Source organism: Triticum urartu, chromosome 4 (assembly GCF_003073215.2).
Source record: "Triticum urartu cultivar G1812 chromosome 4, Tu2.1, whole genome shotgun sequence".
NCBI classification, from domain to species: Eukaryota; Viridiplantae; Streptophyta; class Magnoliopsida; order Poales; family Poaceae; genus Triticum; species Triticum urartu.
Genome location: NC_053025.1, coordinates 526,008,984 through 526,029,311, shown reverse-complemented (window position 1 = coordinate 526,029,311; position 20,328 = coordinate 526,008,984). Strand labels below are relative to the sequence as shown.

The 20,328-nt window shown below is 40.2% G+C and overlaps 1 protein-coding gene and 1 long non-coding RNA gene across 7 annotated transcripts; one reads left to right on the top strand and one right to left on the bottom strand.

Annotated features, from left to right (window-relative positions):
- Positions 1-2,504: 2,504 nt before the first annotated feature.
- LOC125552447 lies at positions 2,505-5,212 on the bottom strand. The gene is made up of 3 exons (XM_048715999.1): positions 4,878-5,212; positions 3,326-3,441; positions 2,505-3,201 (listed from the first exon to the last, which is right to left on the bottom strand). Exons 1-3 carry the CDS (start codon positions 5,001-5,003, stop codon positions 2,769-2,771), a joined length of 675 nt encoding a protein of 224 aa, XP_048571956.1. The 5' UTR covers positions 5,004-5,212; the 3' UTR covers positions 2,505-2,768.
- A 755-nt stretch (positions 5,213-5,967) lies between these two features.
- Positions 5,968-19,421, top strand: LOC125552446. Of its 6 annotated transcripts, none has more exons than XR_007303595.1 (6): positions 5,968-6,314; positions 6,403-6,596; positions 7,032-7,140; positions 7,245-10,379; positions 11,289-11,386; positions 19,363-19,421. It is a non-coding gene; the product is annotated as an uncharacterized LOC125552446 (long non-coding RNA). The 6 variants fall into 6 exon arrangements; XR_007303597.1 differs by having other exon boundaries at positions 11,299-11,386; positions 19,363-19,404; XR_007303598.1 differs by lacking the exon at positions 19,363-19,421 and having other exon boundaries at positions 5,971-6,314; positions 7,245-9,161; positions 10,286-10,379; positions 11,299-11,768.
- The last annotated feature ends 907 nt before the right edge of the window (positions 19,422-20,328 follow it).

Genomic DNA, 20,328 nt, shown 5'->3' with positions numbered 1-20,328 from the left:
ATTTTTAAGATGCACTAATTTTTAAGTGGATTTTGAGAAAGCATATAACAAAATTAAGAGGCCCTTTGTGATTCAGATGTTAAATCTCAGAGGTTTCCCTGTTAGGTGGTGTGATTGGGTTATGGAGACAATGAGAGGAGGACATGTGGAGGTGAAGGTCAATGATGAAATTGGACCTTATTTTAGGACATATAAATGGCTTAGACAGGGAGTTGCAATGTCACCCCTCTTTTTTGACTTAGCTATTGATGCCTTGCCTGTACTTATGAATAATGCACTGGAACATGATTTGGTCAAGGGAGTCCTGGGGGATGAAAATAATAAAGGGGTTAACATGCTGCAATATGCAGATGATAAAATCATCCTAATCCAAGATGATATTGAAAGTGTTAAAAACCTTAAGTTTATCCTGGGAGCCTTTGAACAAATGTCTGGACTCAAAATCAATTTACATAAAAGTGAACTGGTGCTCTTTGGGAAAGCCAAGGAAAAGCAAGACATATATCAGGAAATCCTTACTTGTAAAATGAGTATGATGCCTATAAAACATTTAGGGATGCCAGTATCTGACTCTAGAATTAGAAACACTCACTCGAAGTGCATGATTGAATTTTTTTAGAAAATATGTAGTTGTTGGCAAGGGAAATTGTTGGGCTCTATTGCAGGGAGAATTACTTTAGTTCAGGATTGCCTGACAAATATACCCCTCTTTATGATGTCCTTTTATCCTATGCCTAAAGGCGTGATCAGGAAAGCTGATTTTTACAGAGCTAGGTTGGTATGGCAAGAAGATGATAATATTAAAAAGTATCATTTAGTGAACTGGAAAATTTGTTGTCTACCCAAAGAGGTAGGGGCTTGGGGATCTTAAACCTAGGATTAATGAATGTTTCCTTATTAGCTAAATGGTTCTGGAAAATGGAAACAGAAGAAGGCATGTGGCAAGAAATAATACATAGGAAATATGGGGGGAATTGTTGTCTTTCTAGGGCCACAAAAAAACCTGGGGACTCCCAGTTTTGGTCCAATTTGATGGATGTCAAAGAGGTTTTCTACAGATTTGCTCAAAAGAAGCTGGGAGATGGGGAAAATACTAGGTTTTGGGAAGTTATATGGGTAGATGATAAAATACTGAAAGAAGCTTATCCCAGATTATATGACCTATGTTTTGACCACAACATAACAGTGGCAGAAGCCATTCAGAAAGGATGGCGGGGGTTTAGATTCAGAAGAACACTGTATGGGGATACTTTGGGGCTATGGAATAGTCTTAAGAGTAGATGTGAGGAAATTGAAATGGGAGAGGGGAGAGATGAGACAATATGGACCCTTATTGCTGACATTTGTTTTTTTGTCAAATCCTTATATGGAAGCTTGGTGGTTGTAGATCTCAACTTCCTGCAAAAATTCTTGTGGAAATTTAAGGTCCCAGCTAAAATTAAGGTCTTCCTGTGGCTAGTCAACAGGAAGAGCATACTTACTAGAGACTCCCTCCTAAATAAAGGATGGAAAGAAGAAAAGAATTGTGTGCTTTGGGGAAAAGATGAATCGGCAGATCACTTATGTTTTACATGTTCGGCTGCATCCGTGATTTGGAGCTTGGTTAAATGCTCATTTGGGTTGGAAAAAACTCCTGCATCAATTCAGGAATGCTTGGGGCGGTGGTTGAATAAATTTAGGAAAAATGATAAGAAACTGGTTCTAGTGAGCAAAACTACTAGAACGAGTAGCAAGTGAAGCCTATGTTGCTTCGCTGGGATGGAGAATCAACGTGGCGCGACTGGAAGGATGAGCAAAAAGCCTCCCCATGCTGTAGCTGATAGTCTTCGTTTGGTTTGGTTATCTGTTGTGGATTATCTTTTGGGGTTTGATGTTCTTAGAATGGGTGAATGTAATATAAAGACTATGATGTGGTACCTGTTCGTCGACTCACTTAGCTCTAAACATTTCCCATCGGAGATGTGGCGGAGCTGGGGGGGGGGGGGGGGGGGGGGGGGGGGGGGGGGGGGGGAGGTCCGTCGCTCTCTTTAGTTCTTGAATGCTATGGTATTCTTTAATGAAAATCGGAAGGAGAGAGCCCTTCTTTTATAAAAAAAAAATCCAAAAAAAGTATTTCAAATGTGTTAACATAATTTTAAAAAATGTTCATCAAACTCATAAAATGTTCAAAACAAAAAAAACAAGAATATAAGGGGCACCGGACAACCCAGCCCCCACCGCCGAAGAGCCCCCCGTCCATGGGCCTCCAATCCACCCTGCAAAACTCAACTCGTAGCACATGGGTCTTAAACTGAACCCAGCTTATTTGCCAAAAAAAAGGTGTCTCAAAAAAAAATTTGCCAAAAAAAACATGATCTCATTAAAAAAAAACAGAACGTCTTAAACTGAACCCAGCTTATTTGCCAAAAAAAACATGATCTCATTAAAAAAAAACAGAACACCACCTTCAGTCATTAAACGAACACCATATCTACTACCACTCAGGAGTACTGCGTATCACAATCTGGAGATGATGCATAGGACGACACCATCGTCCGGGCAAAATATTTAGTCTATTGTCAATATATGTTTTCTGATTAACACATCAAAGCTAAAGCCAAAGGCGGTATGAACTTGGCAGTTGCCACCGTCACAGAATGTACAGGTTCACTTTCATGACTCAAAGGTTCTCGTATGAACAACTACACCCTCAAAGCAGCAAACATGAAATCTTCTCGCGCATTGCTGCCACAGAAACGACAACACTGTCATAGAAGATCGCAGGGCTGTTAACCAAATCCAGGAGGTGCATCAAATCCAGGAGGCACATCAGGATCCTCATCATCGACGTCCCCCAAGCTACCAGCGCCGACTAGCTCACCACCATTTGATTTCACTTGGGCATGATTCTGCCCATCATCACATGGCTGTTCCTGCTTTACTATGATGTTGCTGCGCTGAAGGTCACTCAAACCAAACCCTGGTGGTTCCTCTGGATCATCATCTTCCACCTGGACAGTAACAGGGGCTGATGCCTTTGCTGGCGAAACTTGCTCTCCTTTGCCATTTCTCTTCAGCTTCTTGGGAGAAGGCCCTGTGTCCTGTTGCTGTTCAGGGTTCATTATCCTATCAAAGACAGTTTCCACACTTCCTCGGATATCAGTTTCACCTGACTGGATGACACTCCACACCTCATCTGATATTTGACCCATTATTTTGCTCCTGATATGGAAATGCAACATAATAACAGATGAGTTACTGATATCTCTGGTGCATAGTAGTAACAACTCCCAGTATTTGGAGTAAGTTAAAAAACACTAAACCCAGAGATAGTGGCTCAGCTTACCCTATGTCTTGAAAAATCGCATCAGAGAGTTCTTTTAGCTTTAACTTTTCAGAGCCATCTTCACTTAGTACCATTGACTGCTTCACTTCTGTGATTATGTTGTTGCGCAGCACCTCCTGAAAAAAATGACTTGCCATTAACTTATAGAATTGCACAGCATTGAGATCTTATCTGGTGCACAATGATGTGCTTATTAGTCCAGAGTCCGGACAGCACCGGGAAAGAATACTAATGTGGCACAAGGACTGCCGCTAAGGTGATGCATGACATGTGTTAAAATGCATATAAAAGGTTAAAAGTGGCATGTGTGTAAATGATCCCAAAGAACACACCTGTGGTATAGTTGAAATATGTCAACATTGAATAACTTACATAGTAAAAACAGATAGAACACTGCTATAGAACCGACACTTTCTGGACGAGATGCGTACGACATTCCCATCCAGCTATTTCAACTTTTGTTCCTAGAGCATCTGACGGTGCAGAGCATTTATCGGATGCGTGTCGTGTGCACATCCATTCCGAAACAGACAACATATAAAACAGATCCAGGAAACCTCTATCAGTACATTTTAGATATGCTCATTAAAGTCCTCATATGTTCATTTCAGTACACACCTGTTTATTTTAATGAGCTGGATATCAATGACAATATTTGGTAAGGTTTATTTTTGGCAATATTATACATCCCAAATTTGCACCAGATTCCAACATCTGTGTCGAATTCCAAGTGTTATTTGCTGTGTCCAACAAAAAACATAAAATCAGACACTTGAATCCAAGTTGGATTTGGACACCCGTGTCCATGTCCGAATCTAAAATTATGTAGATTGGAGGCTGATATTTTCTTGGATCGCGTGGATTTTGGAAGAAATTCCCATGTGAGATGCCATATTAGTTCCTCTCTTTCCCTCTGCACACAGGATGGAGTCTTCCTTCAAACCCAACACAACCAAGATTGGGTTATGGTGCAGGTTACCTTTGTATGTGTGTGTTTCCTCCTTAAAAATTTGTACTAGTTATCCCTACCACCGATGCTGCAACTAACGTTAAAGATCAGGCGACACATATAGAAAAATCCATGGTTGATGCCCATCAACCAAACCAAACCAGTGCACTACAGAACGAACACTACTCTTTAGACACTCACATCTATTCCAAACATATAGTAAGTGTTAAGGAATCAGGAGATAGTGCTCCGCAGGAGATTTCCATATCAAATACAATGCTTCCAATACCAACACAGTCCTGGAAAAGATGAGCACCCGAAACCTAGCAAACACACAATCGATTCAATTCTCATGTATGGTTCAATTAAAAGCGGCGCTTAGGGGCAAATTCTACTACGGTGCCACAACTCATGAATAAAACCAATGCAGAACAAGTTCTAGTCTTTTGGCCATGCCCCATGCACTCGGATGTCAGATCTACTACTAAAACCATAAAAGGTAAACGATTTGGACACGAAGGAGTAACAGCGGCGCAATTGTGCAAATATCAAGGTACAGGTAAAAGGATTTGGGGGAGATGGGGCGGTTTTGGGGGCGCTCACGTTGTCCTTGACCTTGCGGACGATGGCGCGGCGGAGGGCGTCGAAATCTCCGTCATCCTTGAGGCGCCCCACCACCTCCGCAGCAGTCGGCTGCCGCCGCCTGCCGAAGCTGCCGAGGTCGGCCATGGGGACGGGGAGAGAGGGGCGGTGGCTCCAAACTTCTAACCCTAGGGAAAGCAAACTCTGAGTTCTAGAAAGATAGGAATTCCAAGGGGAACTTGTTCAGGGGGCTGCCGGAGGCGGTGATGCGCGCCGGTGGAGCGGTGGCACTAGGATTAGGTCGTCGCCGTATAGCTGTGAGGAGGAGAGAACGGAGTAGCTGAGCGAAAGGTAATTACAAATTGCATGTAATGTAGAAATGACAATAAAAATATATCTATAAAAGTTTGACTTTTCAACAAAGTTGAAAGGACACGCTTTTAAGAACAGAGAGAGTATCCACGATGAGGTAAATATAGATGATAACATCACACTTTCAGATAAAATAGATGACATGATAAGTAATTAATGATAAAAAAGAGGCATGAAATAGTACCTCCGTCCTAATTTATTAGTCTCCTTTATATTTCATGTGAAATTTTGACCAAGGACTTAATTCATATTTGAACATAATTTTTAATAATATTTTTTTATATGACATGCATTAACATTTTGTTACTTAAACTTATAATTAAAATTTGGCACAAAATACGATGAGAACTAATAAACCAGGACGAATGTAGTGGCTAGTAGTTCTGGAACAAATTGGAGGCTTCTTAGGGCGTCTGAATCTTGACCGTCTGATTAGCCGTCCAAAAGTATCTGGGCCGTCGGATCTCCAGATGAAACGATCCTGGCCGTCAGATCAATATAAACATTGCTACAATGAATAGTAGCAGTCACTTTTACACACTCTCTCTGCCTGAACGTATCACATTGACACGGGGCCCCAGGCGGTGTGGGCCACGCCCGTCAGCGACTGTGGTGGGTGGGGAGTTGCCGGTGCTTGTGCTTTTCTGCGCGAGTGGCGTGCCACCGCCTGTTAATTTGGGTGCCCGCCGAGGGTAGTATCGACATTCCACGTCATGTCCATTGTGTGGCACTCCGCATGTGGTTGGCTCTTGGGGGTAAAGGTGAGGAGCCCGATTGGATGAGAGAAAACCCAAGTCGACGCTCTCTCGTTCCCCCTCCTCGCCGTCGCTGCATCCTGGCGTCGTCGTTGCGTCGTCCTCCTCCCCATCCCACCTCTTCCCTTCCCGTCGCCTACCCTCCCTGCCTCGCCTCTTCTCTCCCTTCCCGTCGCCCACCCTCCCCGCATCGCCTCTTCTCCTTTGCGTCGCCTAGGTTGGGCAGAGCCGCTGGGCTCATCTTCCTCGCTGGCCGCCGCTCCCATCGCCACACCGCACGAGAGGGTGAAGAGGACGAACCAAGGCGCCTCCTACATCGAGCCCTCCTCAGGTACGCCGTCCCGCGCTTCCCCTCGCTCGTCCTTCCTCTTCTCACGGTCGTCGCTCACTGCTTGGCCGATTTCGTGGTCCTACTACAGTTTGTTCCGGATCTGACCGCACACTTCACGTCCGCCATCCGTTGTATGTCGTTCGCTCGGTTGCCGCCATGGTAACCCTTGCTCAAGTCGTGGAGGGGCGGCTGGTAGCGGTGAATGGAGGAGATCCACCACTGGTAGCAAGGAAAACGAGTCAACATCGATGCCATCCGGCGCCTCCGCCCCGCGACCCTAATGTGAGCTTCTCCTCCATTGTCGCTGCTACATCTTCTCCAGCACCTCCTCCCTTCGTCCTCCTCTTCCTCCCCATCATGCATGTGCCTCTCTCTCTCTCTCTCTCTCTCTCTCTCTCTCTCTCTCTCTCTCTCCCTCTCTCTCTCTCTCTCTCTCTCGTGTGCCTCTCCATCAATGGCCACTGTGTGATTTGGTCTTGATTTGGTAGGATAAGCATAATATCTGGTCAACATTTGCTAGGTACAAAAAAACATCATTGGCCACTCTTGGTCCAGTGTGAGACTTGCCATATATACATGGTTGGTAAGAGCAGCAGGTTAATTTGATGGGCATAAGCATTAGTGAGGTGAAAAAATGTGTTCAGGTGTTCTGAAAGAAAAAGTACTTAGTTCTTTCCTCAATACTCAATGCCTTTTTGTTTTGATCGGTTACAACAGTTGATGAAGAATGATGCCCATTGGTTGGCATTTATGATATAGCTTCCGACGTCGGAGGTTCCACAGAATTTGTGAAGAGAAGTACATCAATAGAAAGACCTTTCTTCTGGTAATGCACCCTTTTTTGTTTCATGTATTTATTTAGGATATTCACCATTTGTAATATTATTCATTAGCTATTATGTTCTGATTTGTATTTGTGGCTTTCTCCAGATAATTGTATGTACTGGGAGAGGAGGTTTCCATGACTATCGAGCATTCATCAGTTACAACAGCTGATGAAGAATGGTGCCCTTTGGTTGGCATTTATTCTATAACTTGTGACGTCGGAGGTTCCATAGGATTTGTGAAAAAAATTGCATCAATAGAAAGGCCTTTCTTTCGATAATGCACTCCCTTCTCTGTTGCATATATTTACTCCCTCCGTTTGTTTTTAGTCTGCATATAAAGTTTGGTCAAAGTCAAGTTTTGTAAAGTTTGACTAACTTTATATTAAAAATATCAACATTCACAATATGAAACCAATATTACCAGATGTGTCATGAAATATATTTTCATACTATATAGTTTTAGTATTATATATGTTCTTATTTTTTGATATAAATTTGGTCACACTTTGTGTACTTTGACTTTACCAAATCTTATATGCGGAGTAAAAAGAAACGGAGAGAGTACTTTAGGTATTAACCATGGACACATAAATGTAAATTGCTTGTGATCTTCTGTCAATTTTCTGTTAAATAAGTATAACCATCTCTGGTAAATACCAATGAGGAAATTACTTTTAGGATATAAGCAATGAGGAGAGAGTGGCTCTTAGTTTTTACTTTATGAATATCCACATCAATTCTCTGGATGTGGTGCACACAAAATTAGATCTCACCTTCAGTTTGATTTTAAACCGAGAGGAACCAATGGAGCAGTCGATTCATAGGCAAAAGATCTAAGATCAGTTAACTTGATTATCATACTATAGGGAGTTCAAATCCCTTTATATTCCAAAATTAACAAAACTGAGATGTAAAACTTTGTCAGTGTTGAATAATGCATCAAATAACATTTTGGAATCCTTTTGCTTTAATTATGTTATACTTACCAACTTACCTTTCTGAACTAGTATACTCTGTTTCGATAAAACAAGAAAGAAGGAACCGAAGAGGTCCTAATATTTATGGGAAGTGTATCTTATGTTCCTTATTTCGTTTCTTCTTGCTAAAAGGTTCTAATTTGCCTAAAAAGGTCTTGACTTGCTATGTTTGCTTACAGGTTCTTTGTTCCTTCGATTTTGATTTCTCAGTTCCCTCTTTTTTGTTTTTCCTAGGTTCATGTTAGCTGATTGACTGTATGTTGTTTCTTTACAACTTAAAGAAATGCAGTCTAGTCTACAAACAAGTCGATTAAGTGTTCATAGGTTGCTTGCAAGTCCGTAGAGATGCTAACTTGGAAGCAACTATATATGTTACTACTTCTCATCAATCTGAACGGATACTACTTTTTTAGGCTTTTGCACAATAACAGAATTAGCGTTTGGTTGCTATATTTACCCTTGACGTTGGTTTGCCTATATAAGTCACTTGCTTAGCTACTTCAAACCTGCTTCTAAAAGATGGGAGTTTTATTGTCGCCACAAGTAAATTTGCTTGCCTTCTTCTAGCTTCTTTCTTGGTTTATCCAACTATTTTACATTTAATCATCAGTTTCTGGCATTGCAAACTTGATTGATTTCATATGACTTCCCGTTTCATGGCTTCAAACTTGCTTCTAAAGGATGAAAGTTCTATTGCTGCCACAAGTAAAATTGCTTGCATTCGGCTCCTTACCTGGTTTATCCAACTATTTTGCAATCAATGTTGGTTGCTGATATTGCAAAGTTGCTTAATCTATCTTGCTGAGAATTTCTAGTTGCTAGAAGTTAGCTTCTCTATACAGTCTGATATCGCTGATCTCAAATGAATCTTTATTTATTTCTTGTTTTAATTAGTGCACCAATTTTATTTTTCCCCGCAATGGTTTTGAAGATATATAACTGTGGCGCAGACGGCAACCATCTTCAACCAGCTTCAGAGTACTCTGCTACCCTATTTCTCCTTGCCGCTGCCTACTCGGCTTCGTTTGGCATTATTTCCATAGGTATAAGGGTTTCAGTAATGTCAGCTCATGCAAGTCAGCATTTTGTTAATGTGAGAAAGTGAAGAGAAAATTGAAGCATCAAATTAATAATGAAGTGTTTTTATGAGAATTGAAACCTTCCACTTTCAATGTAGGAGATTAGTATGAAATGCGAGTGTTTTATAGAGAAATTTAGTTCATATGAAGCAAATAAAATGCATGCAACACCTCACATTTAGATTGTGATTATTAGATACTCAAAACCTGGTAAAGAATATATTTCAAGAATATATTCATGACCAAATGTTTGACATGACCCCATTATCTATGAAAGAAAATTCTAGCAGTGAAGCCATATTGTAGATTGAAGAACTTCAGGATGACAAGGTTTTATGCCTTTTATTGTATAATATATCTAAGGAAGCCATATTGTAGAACATATTTATGGACTTCCTTGCTCCTATCTTCATGTAGTGTGACCTTTTTACTTCAGTCTGCAAAAGTTTGTGTAAACTGTATTCTTGAAGTTATCTCTAAGTGAACATTGTTTACCCATTACATTGTTATTTTCAGTTCATTTGTTTATTATCGTCATACAATATAATTCAGAGAACACTAGTGTGTTTGTTTACTCCGAGAAAACACTTGATAGCCGGAAGAAGCAATTCATAGATAGGGTGAACCTTGCATATATACATGAAAAGAAAATCTTGTGGTGGTTCTCAGTTTTCCTTTATTGGGTTTGCACGTGAATCCTACATCTTTGCAGTTTCTTTTTAAGTCCCGTGTCTATACATCGAGCAATTTATATTAGGGGTCTGCCTTTGTGTTGTGTAATAATGTCTGCTACACATGTTTTTCTGAATTACTATACTCTATCAAGGTAAGAACCTTTTGTGCTTTTTTGTTGTCGATTTGGTCTTAGCCGAAATAGTATTGTGCTTAAATTTTGTTGTTGTTCTGATCTTCTATTCCGCTATTTAGTTTCTTCCCTTTGCTTCTGCCTCTTTTTGATTTTTTTCCTTTGCCTATCTTGGCAGTTTCTTCGGCGTTCTCTTCTTGGATTTAGTTTCCCTCTTTCTCTTCCTTTTTTCACTATTCTTTGCCTTCTCTTCACCTTATTGGTAGTGTCCGTTGTTTTGCAGGTACTTATCGATGTAGATTGGGCATGGACTGTTGCCTCACATTTCTTTCAAGCAGTCACGACTTTGGCTGGTTGGGGGTTTCTTGTCTGCTCAGGTAACTAATTTACTCTTGATTTTTTTTCTGATTTGGTTAGATACTTTGCACATAATGTTCAGTGTCACTTGGGTTCATAACTTTGGATAAACCCAACCTGCTCTGAAAGTTGTACATTGATATGGACTACCTATTGTTGAGACACGCTGAAAATTAAATAAGTTATCATTTATCATTTATTAGTATGGGCTTGCTCCCCCTAAATGATATATATTGAATGCCCTCTCTCGATTTTTCTACCTCTATTTATTTTCTACCAACTTCACTGAGATTAGAGATATAATATGTTTTCTACTTCTAATTACTTTTCTATTGGCTTCACTTAAATTAGAGATAAAATGTTTGGTCTTTTGGTAATTAAGAAAATTGGTAGATAACCTTGGCCCATGAGTGACGCGGCTCATTTAACCCAGAGAAGTGGAAGGCTTTAACTTAAGACGGTCTATAGAACCTGCATAAACTGCCTTCTCCTATCCTCTCACAACGCCTCATCAGATTTGAGAAGGCCCATGGGATAATGAGCTCGGGGATATGGCTCTAATCCATTTATCATGAGAGTACCCGTCACTTGCCTAATTTTATTTTCTAATTCTTTTGAGAATCCTCAGTGTAAAATCACATCCTTCCACTAACAAAATAATGATTGTGCACTCAAAAGTATTCAGGTTCTTCGTCTTGGATAAAATTGTGCACCCAAAAGAAATATTGTGATACATGATTGTCATACATGAGCACATAATCATGTGAATTCTCTATTAAATTGTCAGCGGAAGGTAGACTTTCACTTAATTGTATGGTTAGCTGTCTTATTTTACGCAATTCATGATGCCAAGATTGTTTTTTCTACCATATACTTTTTTCCTTGATCGGTTTGTGTGATGGATGAATTGATTGTTGTGTAATTAATAGTTTTGTGCAGCCTGTACTTGGCCTAGCGCTCGCTGAGAACCAGAAGCTAGGGCCATTCATGTAGCTGCTACCCATGTGCAGCAAGCTGCTCAACCAAGGTGAGATATGCTAATCTCCCACTTACTGCTTTGTCAGCTGGATGGTGTGATTTTACTTCATTAGTGGGAGTGGGAGTGTTGTTCCTCTGTCCAAGGGATTCACTATCTTCAGTGAGTGCAATCATTTTGTTTAAATGGTGGTGTTAGATCTAAATTTACATTGACTGCATCACACTCTAATGTCTTTTGGTTAGATCAACCTGTAGAACAAACTATATGCTGACCATCATCATGTTTTAGCCTTTTAGGTATATTAGATAAGTATATCTAAGAAATGGCTAGTGTCTTGTGAGGATTGAGAAAAGTAGTGGTTTGTGTTACTGTGAATGATCATACAAATTATGTTGGATTTGGTTCTTATGTGCATATGCTTTTTGATATCTTCCTTTGGCCAGTTAGTGTCTATCCATTGTATTATTATATTGTGTCTATGGTGAAAACTAACCTAACAGGTGTTGGGGAACGTTGCATGGAAAACAAAAAAAATCTTACGCACACGCAAGATCTATCCATGGAGATGCATAGCTACGAGAGGGGGAGAGCATCTACATAACCTTGTAGATCGCTAAGCGGAAGCGTTTATCAACGCGGTTGATGTAGTCGCACATCTTCACGATCCGTCCCGATCAAGTACCGAATGTACGCCATCTCTGCGTTCAGCACACGTTCAGCTCGATGATGTCCTCGCTTTCTCGATCCAGCAAGAGAGACGAAGTAGTAGATTAGTTCTGACAGCACGACGGAGTGGGGATGGTGGTGGTGAAACTATCCGCAGGGCTTTGCCAAGCACAACAGACTTGGACGGAGGAGGGACTAGAACTAGATGGAGAGGGGCGCCGCACACGGCTTGGGGATTGTGGTGTGTGTTGCCCTCTCCCTCCTCTCATATATATAGGTGGGGGAGCAGGGCTGCCCTAGGGCACGCCCAAAGGAGGGCCGGCGTCCACCTTGGGCGCCTGCCCTAGGCGCCCCTTTCCTTCCTAGGGGGTGTCGGAGATGGCAGGAGGGGGGCCGGAGTCTCTCTACCTTAGGGGATTTGTTAAGTTTTGTGTGATTGAAGTTTTCAAGTTTTGGGTGAGATGACGATGGATGAAGGAATAAGGAGTGAAAATAGCCTAAGCTTGGGATGCCCCATGGCACCCCAAGTTATTATCCAAGGAGAACCAAGCAACTAAGCTTGGGGATGGCCCGAAAGGCATCCTGATGTCTATTATGCAACTTTATTCTTGTAGACTCGTGTTGGGCCTCCAAGCGCAAAGTTTTGTAGGACGGTAGCATTTTTCCCTCAAATGGATGACCTAAGGTTTATAAATTTGTGGGAGGTGTAGGATGAAGATGGTCTCTCTCAAACAACCCTGCAACCAAATAATAAAAAGTCTCTTGTGTCCCAAACACACCAAATACAGTGGTAATTTGTATAGGCGCACTAGTTCGGCGAAGAGATGGAAATAAAAGCATAGCAATGATAGTAGATATTGATTTTTGTGATAGGAAAAATAAAAAACAGCAAGGTAGCAATTGATAAAACGGAGCACAAATGGTATTGCAATGCTTGAAAATGAGGCCTAGGGTTTGTACTTTCGCTAGTGCAATCTCTTAACAATTCTAATATAATTGGATCATATAATCATCCCTCAATGTGCAATGAAGAATCACTCCAAAGTTCCTATCTAGCGGAGAACATAAGAAGAAATTGTTGGTAGGGTACGAAATCACCTCGAAGCTATACTTTCCGGTCGATCTATCCAAGAGGTCGTACTAAAATAATACCAAGTTATCCTTTTCGATCGATCTATCTAGAGTTCGTACTAAAATAACACTAAGTTATCATTTCCGATCGATCTATCAAGAGTTCGTACTAAGATAACATCAAATCATTTCAGATTCATAATACTCAATCCAACACAAAGAACCTCAAAGAGTGCCCTAAGATTTCTACCAGAGAAACAAAAACGAGAACATGCATCAACCCCTATGCATAGATTACCCCAATGTCACCTCGGGAATTCGTGAGTTGAGTGGCAAAACACATATCAAGTGAATCAATATGATACCCCATTGTCATCATGGATATTCATAGTAAGACATACATCAAATGTTCTCAAATCCATAAAAGTATTCAATCCGATAAGAACGAAATCTCAAAGGAAAAACTCAATTCACAACAAGGTAGAGAGGGGAAAACATCATATGATCCAACTATATTAACAAAGCCCGCGATACATCAAGATCGTGATATCTCAAGAACACGGGAGAGAGAGATTAAACACATATCTACTGGTACAAACCCTCAGCCCTGAGGGTGGACTACTTCCTCCTCATCATGGTGGCCGCCGGGATGATGAAGATGGCCACCGGTGATGATTTCCCCCTCCGGCAGGGTGCGGGAACGGGGTCTAGATTGGTTTTTCATGGCTATAGAGGCTTGCGGCGGCTGAACTTCTGATCTAGGGTTATTTATGATGGTTTCTCTATTTATAGGATTTTTTAGCGTTGGTTTCACGCGAAGATGGGCCTTGAGGTGAGCACAACCCACCGGGGCAAGCCAGGCCCCTCAGGCGCGCCTTGGTGGGTTGTGCCCTCCTCATGGTTCTTCTGGACCTCCCACGTAGCTTCGGGGGTCTCTTTTGTTCCAAAAAATCATCAAAAAGTTTCAGCTCATTTGGAGAACTTTCATTTCTGTACAAAAAACAACACCACAGTAGTTCCGCTGAAAACAGTGTCAGTCCGGGTAAGTTCCATGCAAATCATACCAAAACCATATAAAATTGTTGTAAACATGGCATGAATATTTCATAAATTATAGATACATTGGAGAGATATCAGCATCCTCAAGCTTAATTCCTACTCGTTCTCGAGTAGGTAAATGATAAAAGAAATAATTTATGAAGTGTGAATGTTAGCATGGTGCATAAGTTTGATCAATGATAATTTCAATCACTTTTCCTAGCATCACAAGAGTAACTTTTTCTCATAAAACTCATCATGACAAAGTAGCAATCAATTCACATGTTAAGGTTCAAACAATGAATTCTCTTGAAACTCAACAACCTATATTCTTAGTCACCAAATAATTGCAATTCAACTTATTCAACAAAGTCTAAGTAAGAGCTCCACATACTCAATCATCATATAGTCTTCCATGATTGCTAGTACTCAAAGCATATTCTTAGAACAAATGGCATCCATCGAACACAGAGAAAGATAGGGGCTTAATATTTTGCCTCCCAACTCATTTATCATAGAGATAATTGTCAACAATAATAAATTATGATCAAATATATTTGACTGGTCATATGTGCCTAGATATTTCCCCACCACATGATGCTTGCCAACTAGAGAATAATTGAGGTTGAAATGAGAATGCATACTATTGACTCTTTGCATAAAAGTAAATACTGAAAAGTAAAAGATAGGCCCTTCGCAGAGGGAAGTAAAGGTTGTCGTGCACTTTTTATTTGGATGCCCAAGCTCTTAATGCAAAGGAACGTCACGTTATATTGCCCCTTATGATAGCAACCTTTATTATGCAGCCCGTCGCTTTTATTACTTTGCCATCACAAGTTTGTACAACGTACAATTTTTCCTTACAATACAAGATAAAACATATTTAGGAGCAATTTTTATTGCTTTATGCACCGATGAAAACTTACTTGAAGGATCTTATTCAATCCATAGGTAGGTATGGGGGACACTCATGGCAAGAAACTGGGTTTAAGGGTTTTTGGATGCACAAGTAGTATCTCTACTTAGTATGAATTTTTGGCTAGCAAAAGATCCTAGGCAAACACCACATGTTGGAGGATCCATGACAATATAACTTCTATGCAAATATACCCAAACATAACTCATTATGTTGTCTTCCTTGTTCAATTTCAACTAATTTGCTCAAGTTTGAAAATAATTAATGGGTATTCATAATCATAGAAGATGTCCAAGATGATATATTTGCATATGAAAGTTCTCTTCCTTATACAAATCATTCATGAATTGCTTGTATGACCAATATTGTGATTGTCAAGCTTTAAAAGATTTCACTTTCTAAACCCAATGTGAAGCTACTACTAGGCATAATATGAATATATAATTTCAACTTCATGATATTCAATTTATTCAACAATTTACTCATAGGATATAAGTGAAGCACAAGAGTAAAAGACAAACTACTCCACAAAGATATAAGTGAAGATCAAGCAAGTAGTTAAGTAAATGGGTAGCTAATTGAGGACTCTCTCTTATTTAAAACTTTAAGATCTAAGTATTTTATTAAAACGACAAGCAAAACAAAATAAAATGACATTCCAAGAATAACACAACTCATGTGAAGAAGCAAAAATTTAGGCTCAACCGATACTAACCGATAATTGTTGATGAAGAAAGGTGGGATGCCTACAGGTGCATCCCCAAGCTTAGACGCTTGAGACTTATTGAAATATTATCTTGGGATGCCTTGGTATCCCCAAGCTTGAGCTTTTGTGTCTCCCTAATTCCTTTTATATCAGGGTTTCCTTAAATCTTAAAACTTCATCCACATAAAACTCAATAAAAACTCGTGAGATAAGTTAGTATAAATTAATGCAAAAACCTTATCATTCTATACTGTAGCAAATCACTAAAATTATTATTTAACATTGCATACGAAATGCCTTCGCATATTTAATAGTCCTATCCTCAAATAGAATTATTAAACAAGCAAACATAAGCAAACAATGCAAACATAACAACAATCTGTCAAAATAGTACAGTCTGTAAAGAATGCAAGAATATCAATACTTCTTTAACTCCAAAAATTCTGAAAAATCACCACACTGTAGAAATTTTTTCATATAATATTGTGTAAAAATTTCAAGATTTTACGTTCTCACTTACCATAAGAATTCAGACAATGACAGCAAACTTTCTATTTTTAAACATCAACATGTAGATTTGCAAAATAAACACGGGAAAGGCTATCCTTGACATGTTTATTGAAATAAAATATGCAAAACATTATTCTAAATAACAGCAAGAAAACCCTAAGAAAATAAAATCAATCTCCAGGCAAAACACGTATCATGTGACGAATGAAAATATAGCTCCAAGTGAAGTTACCAATAATGTTGAAGACGAAAGAGGAGATGCTTTTCGGGGCATCCCCAAGCTTAGTTGCTTGGATATTACTTGAATATTATCTTGGGGGTGCCTTGGGCATCCCCAATCTTAGGGTCTTTTCACTCCTTATTCTCCTCATATTGATATCTCACCCAAAACTTGAAAACTTTAATCACACAAAACTTAACAAAACCTTCGTGAGATCCGTTAGTAAAATAAAGCAAATCACTACTCTAAGTACTGTTGCAAAACCATTCATATTTTAATATTGCATTATATCTATTGTATTCCAACTTTTCCATGGCTTATACCCTTCAATACAATCCATAGATTCATCAAAACAAGCACACAATACCTCTCCAAAGCTACTTTCATAATTATTGTAAGATTCAACACCCTAAAAAATAGTGGGATCATTATTATCTAGAGTTGACACTCTTCCAAACTCACTTTCATAAAAAAATCATCATAAATAAGAGGCATGCTTTCATCATAATAATTTTTCTCATCAAAACTTGGGGGGGGGGAGTAAAAATATCATCTTCTACAAATATAACATGCCAAGCTTGTAGCTTTGCATATCGTTAGCATCATGGATATTCAAAGAGTTCATACCAACAACATCGCAATCATGCTCATCATTCAAAGATTTTTTGTCAAACAATTTATAGAATTCTTCTTCTATCAATTGAGCACAATTTTCCTTTCCATCATTTTCACGAAAGACATTATAAAGATGAATAATATGATGCAACCTCAATTCCATTTTTTGTAGCTTTCTTTTTATAAACAAAACTAGTGATAAAACAAGCAACTAAAAGATTCAATTCCAGGATCTAAAGATATACCTTCATGCACTCACCCCCCGGCAACGGTGCCAGAAAAGAGCTTGATGTCTACTATGCAACTTTATTCTTGTAGACTTGTGTTGGACCTCCAAGCGCAGAGTTTTGTAGGACAATAGAATTTTTCCCTCAAGTGGATGACCCAAGATTTATCAATCCGTGAGAGGTGCAGGATGAAGATGGTCTTTCTCAAACAACCCTGCAACCAAATAATAAAAAGTCTCTTGTGTCCCCAACACACCAAATACAATGGTAATTTGTATAGGTGCACTAGTTCAATGAAGCGATGGAAATAAAAGCGTAGCAATGATAGTAGATATTGATTTTTGTGATAGGAACAATAAAAAACAGCAAGGTAGCAATTGATAAAATGGAGCACAAACGGTATTGCAATGCTTGAAAATGAGGCCTAGGGTCCGTACTTTCGCTAGTGTAATCTCTCAACAATGCTAATATAATTGGATCATATAATCATATCTCAACATGCGATGAAGAATCACTCCAAAGTTCCTATCTAGCGGATAAAATAAGAAGAAATTTGTAAGATTCGGGGCTCCGCAGACCCAAGAAAGATTCGAACTCTGGGGTGCGTGCGAAGAACTCAATCTCCTCAGCCTACCAACTCGTTGCTCTCACAGCTAATGACCCACAAGTATATGGGATCAATTGTAGCCTTTTAGACAAGAGTGTCGAACCCAACGAGGAGCAGAAGGAAATGACAAGTGGTTTTCAGCAAGGTAATGTCTGCAAGTGCTAAAATTGTAAGTGACAAAGTAGTTTGATATCAAGATAATTTGTAACGAGCAAATAATGATAGTAGTAACAAAAGTGCAGCAAGGTATCCCAATCCTTTTGAGGCAAAGGACAGGCCAAAATGATCTCTTATAATAAGCAAAGCATTCTTGAGGGTACATCGGAATTTCATCTAGTCAGTTTCATCATGTTGGTTCGATTTGTGTTTGCTACTTTGATAATTTGATATGTGGGTGGACCGATGCTTAGGTGCTGTTCTTACTTGAACAAACTTCCTACTTATGATTAACCCCCTCGCAAGCATCCGCAACTATGAGAAAAGTATTAAGAATAAACTCTAACCATAGCATTGAACTTTTGGATCCAATCGGTCCCTTACGGAATAGCGCATAAACTAGGGTTTAAGCTTTTGTCACTCTCGCAACCCATCATCTAATTACTACTCCATAATGCATTCCCTTAGGCCCAAATATGGTGAAGTGTCATGTAGTTGATGTTCACATGACACCACTAAGGGAATCACAACATACATACTATCAAAATATCGAACACATATCAAGTTCACGTGATTACTTACAACATGATTTCTCTCGTGACCTCAAGAACAAAAGTAACTACTCACAAGTGATAAGCATTCTCAAGATCAGAGGGGTATTAAATAGCATAATGGATCCAAACATATAACATTCCACCAAATAAACCATATAGTAATCAACTACAAGATGTAATCGACACTACTAGTCACCCACAAGCACCAATCTATAGTTTCGGTACAAAGATTGAACACAAGAGATGAACTAGGGTATGAGAGGAGATGGTGTTGTTGAAGATGTTGATGGAGATTACCCTCCCCAAGATGGGAGAGTTGTTGGCGATGATGATGACGATGATTTCCCCCTCTGGGAGGGAAGTTCCCCCGGTGGAATCGCTCCGCTGGAGCCACCGAAGGCAAAAGTGCTCCTGCCAAGTTCCGCCTCGAGACCGCCGTGCTCCGTCCCGAAAGTCCTCTCCTTATTTTTTCTAGGTCAAAATGACTTATATACTAGAAGATGGGCACGGGAGGTGGGCCGGGCTGAGCACAACCCACAAGGGCGCGCCTGGGGGGCCAGGCGCGCCCTGGTGTCTTGTGCTCACCAGGTGGCTGATACGTCTCCAACGTATCTATAATTTTTGATTGCTCCATGCTATATTATCTACTGTTTTGGATGTTTATGGGCTTTATTATACACTTATATATATATATATCATTTTTTGGGACTAACCTATTAATGCAGAGCCCACTGCCAGTTTCTGTTTTTACCTTGTTTTAGGGTTTCGAAGAAAAGAAAAACCAAACGGAGTCCAATTGACCTGGAACTTCACGGAACCCATTTTTGGAAGGAAAGAAGCCCAGAAGACTTGAAGTGCACGTAAGGGAAGCCTCGAGGAGGCCACGAGGTAGGGGGCGCGCCCACCCCCTGGGCATGCCCTCCACCCTCGTGGGCCCCTCGTGGCCCCCTGACGTACTTCTTCCGCCTATATATCTCCATATACCCTAAAAACATCCGAGAGCACAATAGATCGGGAGTTACGCCGCCAGAAGCCTCCGTAGCCACCGAAAACCAATCTAGATCCGTTCCGGCACCCTGCCGGACGGGGAAATCCCTCTCCGGTGGCCATCTTCATCATCCTGGTGCTCTCCATGACGAGGAGGGAGTAGTTCTCCCTCGGGGCTGAGGGTATGTACCAGTAGCTATGTGTTTGATCTCTCTCTCTCTCTCTCTCTCGCATTCTTGATTTGGCACGATCTTGATATATCGCGAGCTTTGCTATTATAGTTGGATCCTATGATGTTTCTTTCCCCCTCTACTCTCTTGTAATGAATTGAGTTTTCCCTTTGAAGTAATCTTATTGGATTGAGTCTTTAAAGATTTGAGAACACTTGATGTATGTCTTGCCGTGGATATCTGTGGTGACAATGGGATATCACGTGATTCACTTGATGTATGTTTTGGTGATCAACTTGTGGGTTCCGCCCATGAACCTATGCATAGGGGTTGGCACATGTTTTCGTCGTGATTCTCCGGTAGAAACTTTGGGGCACTCTTTGAGGTCCTATGTGTTGGTTGAATAGATGAATCTGAGATTGTGTGATGCATATCGTATAATCATACCCACGGATACTTGAGGTGACATTGGAGTATCTATGTGACATTAGGGTTTTGGTTGATTTGTGTCTTAAGGTGTTATTCTAGTATGAACTCTAGGGCTGTT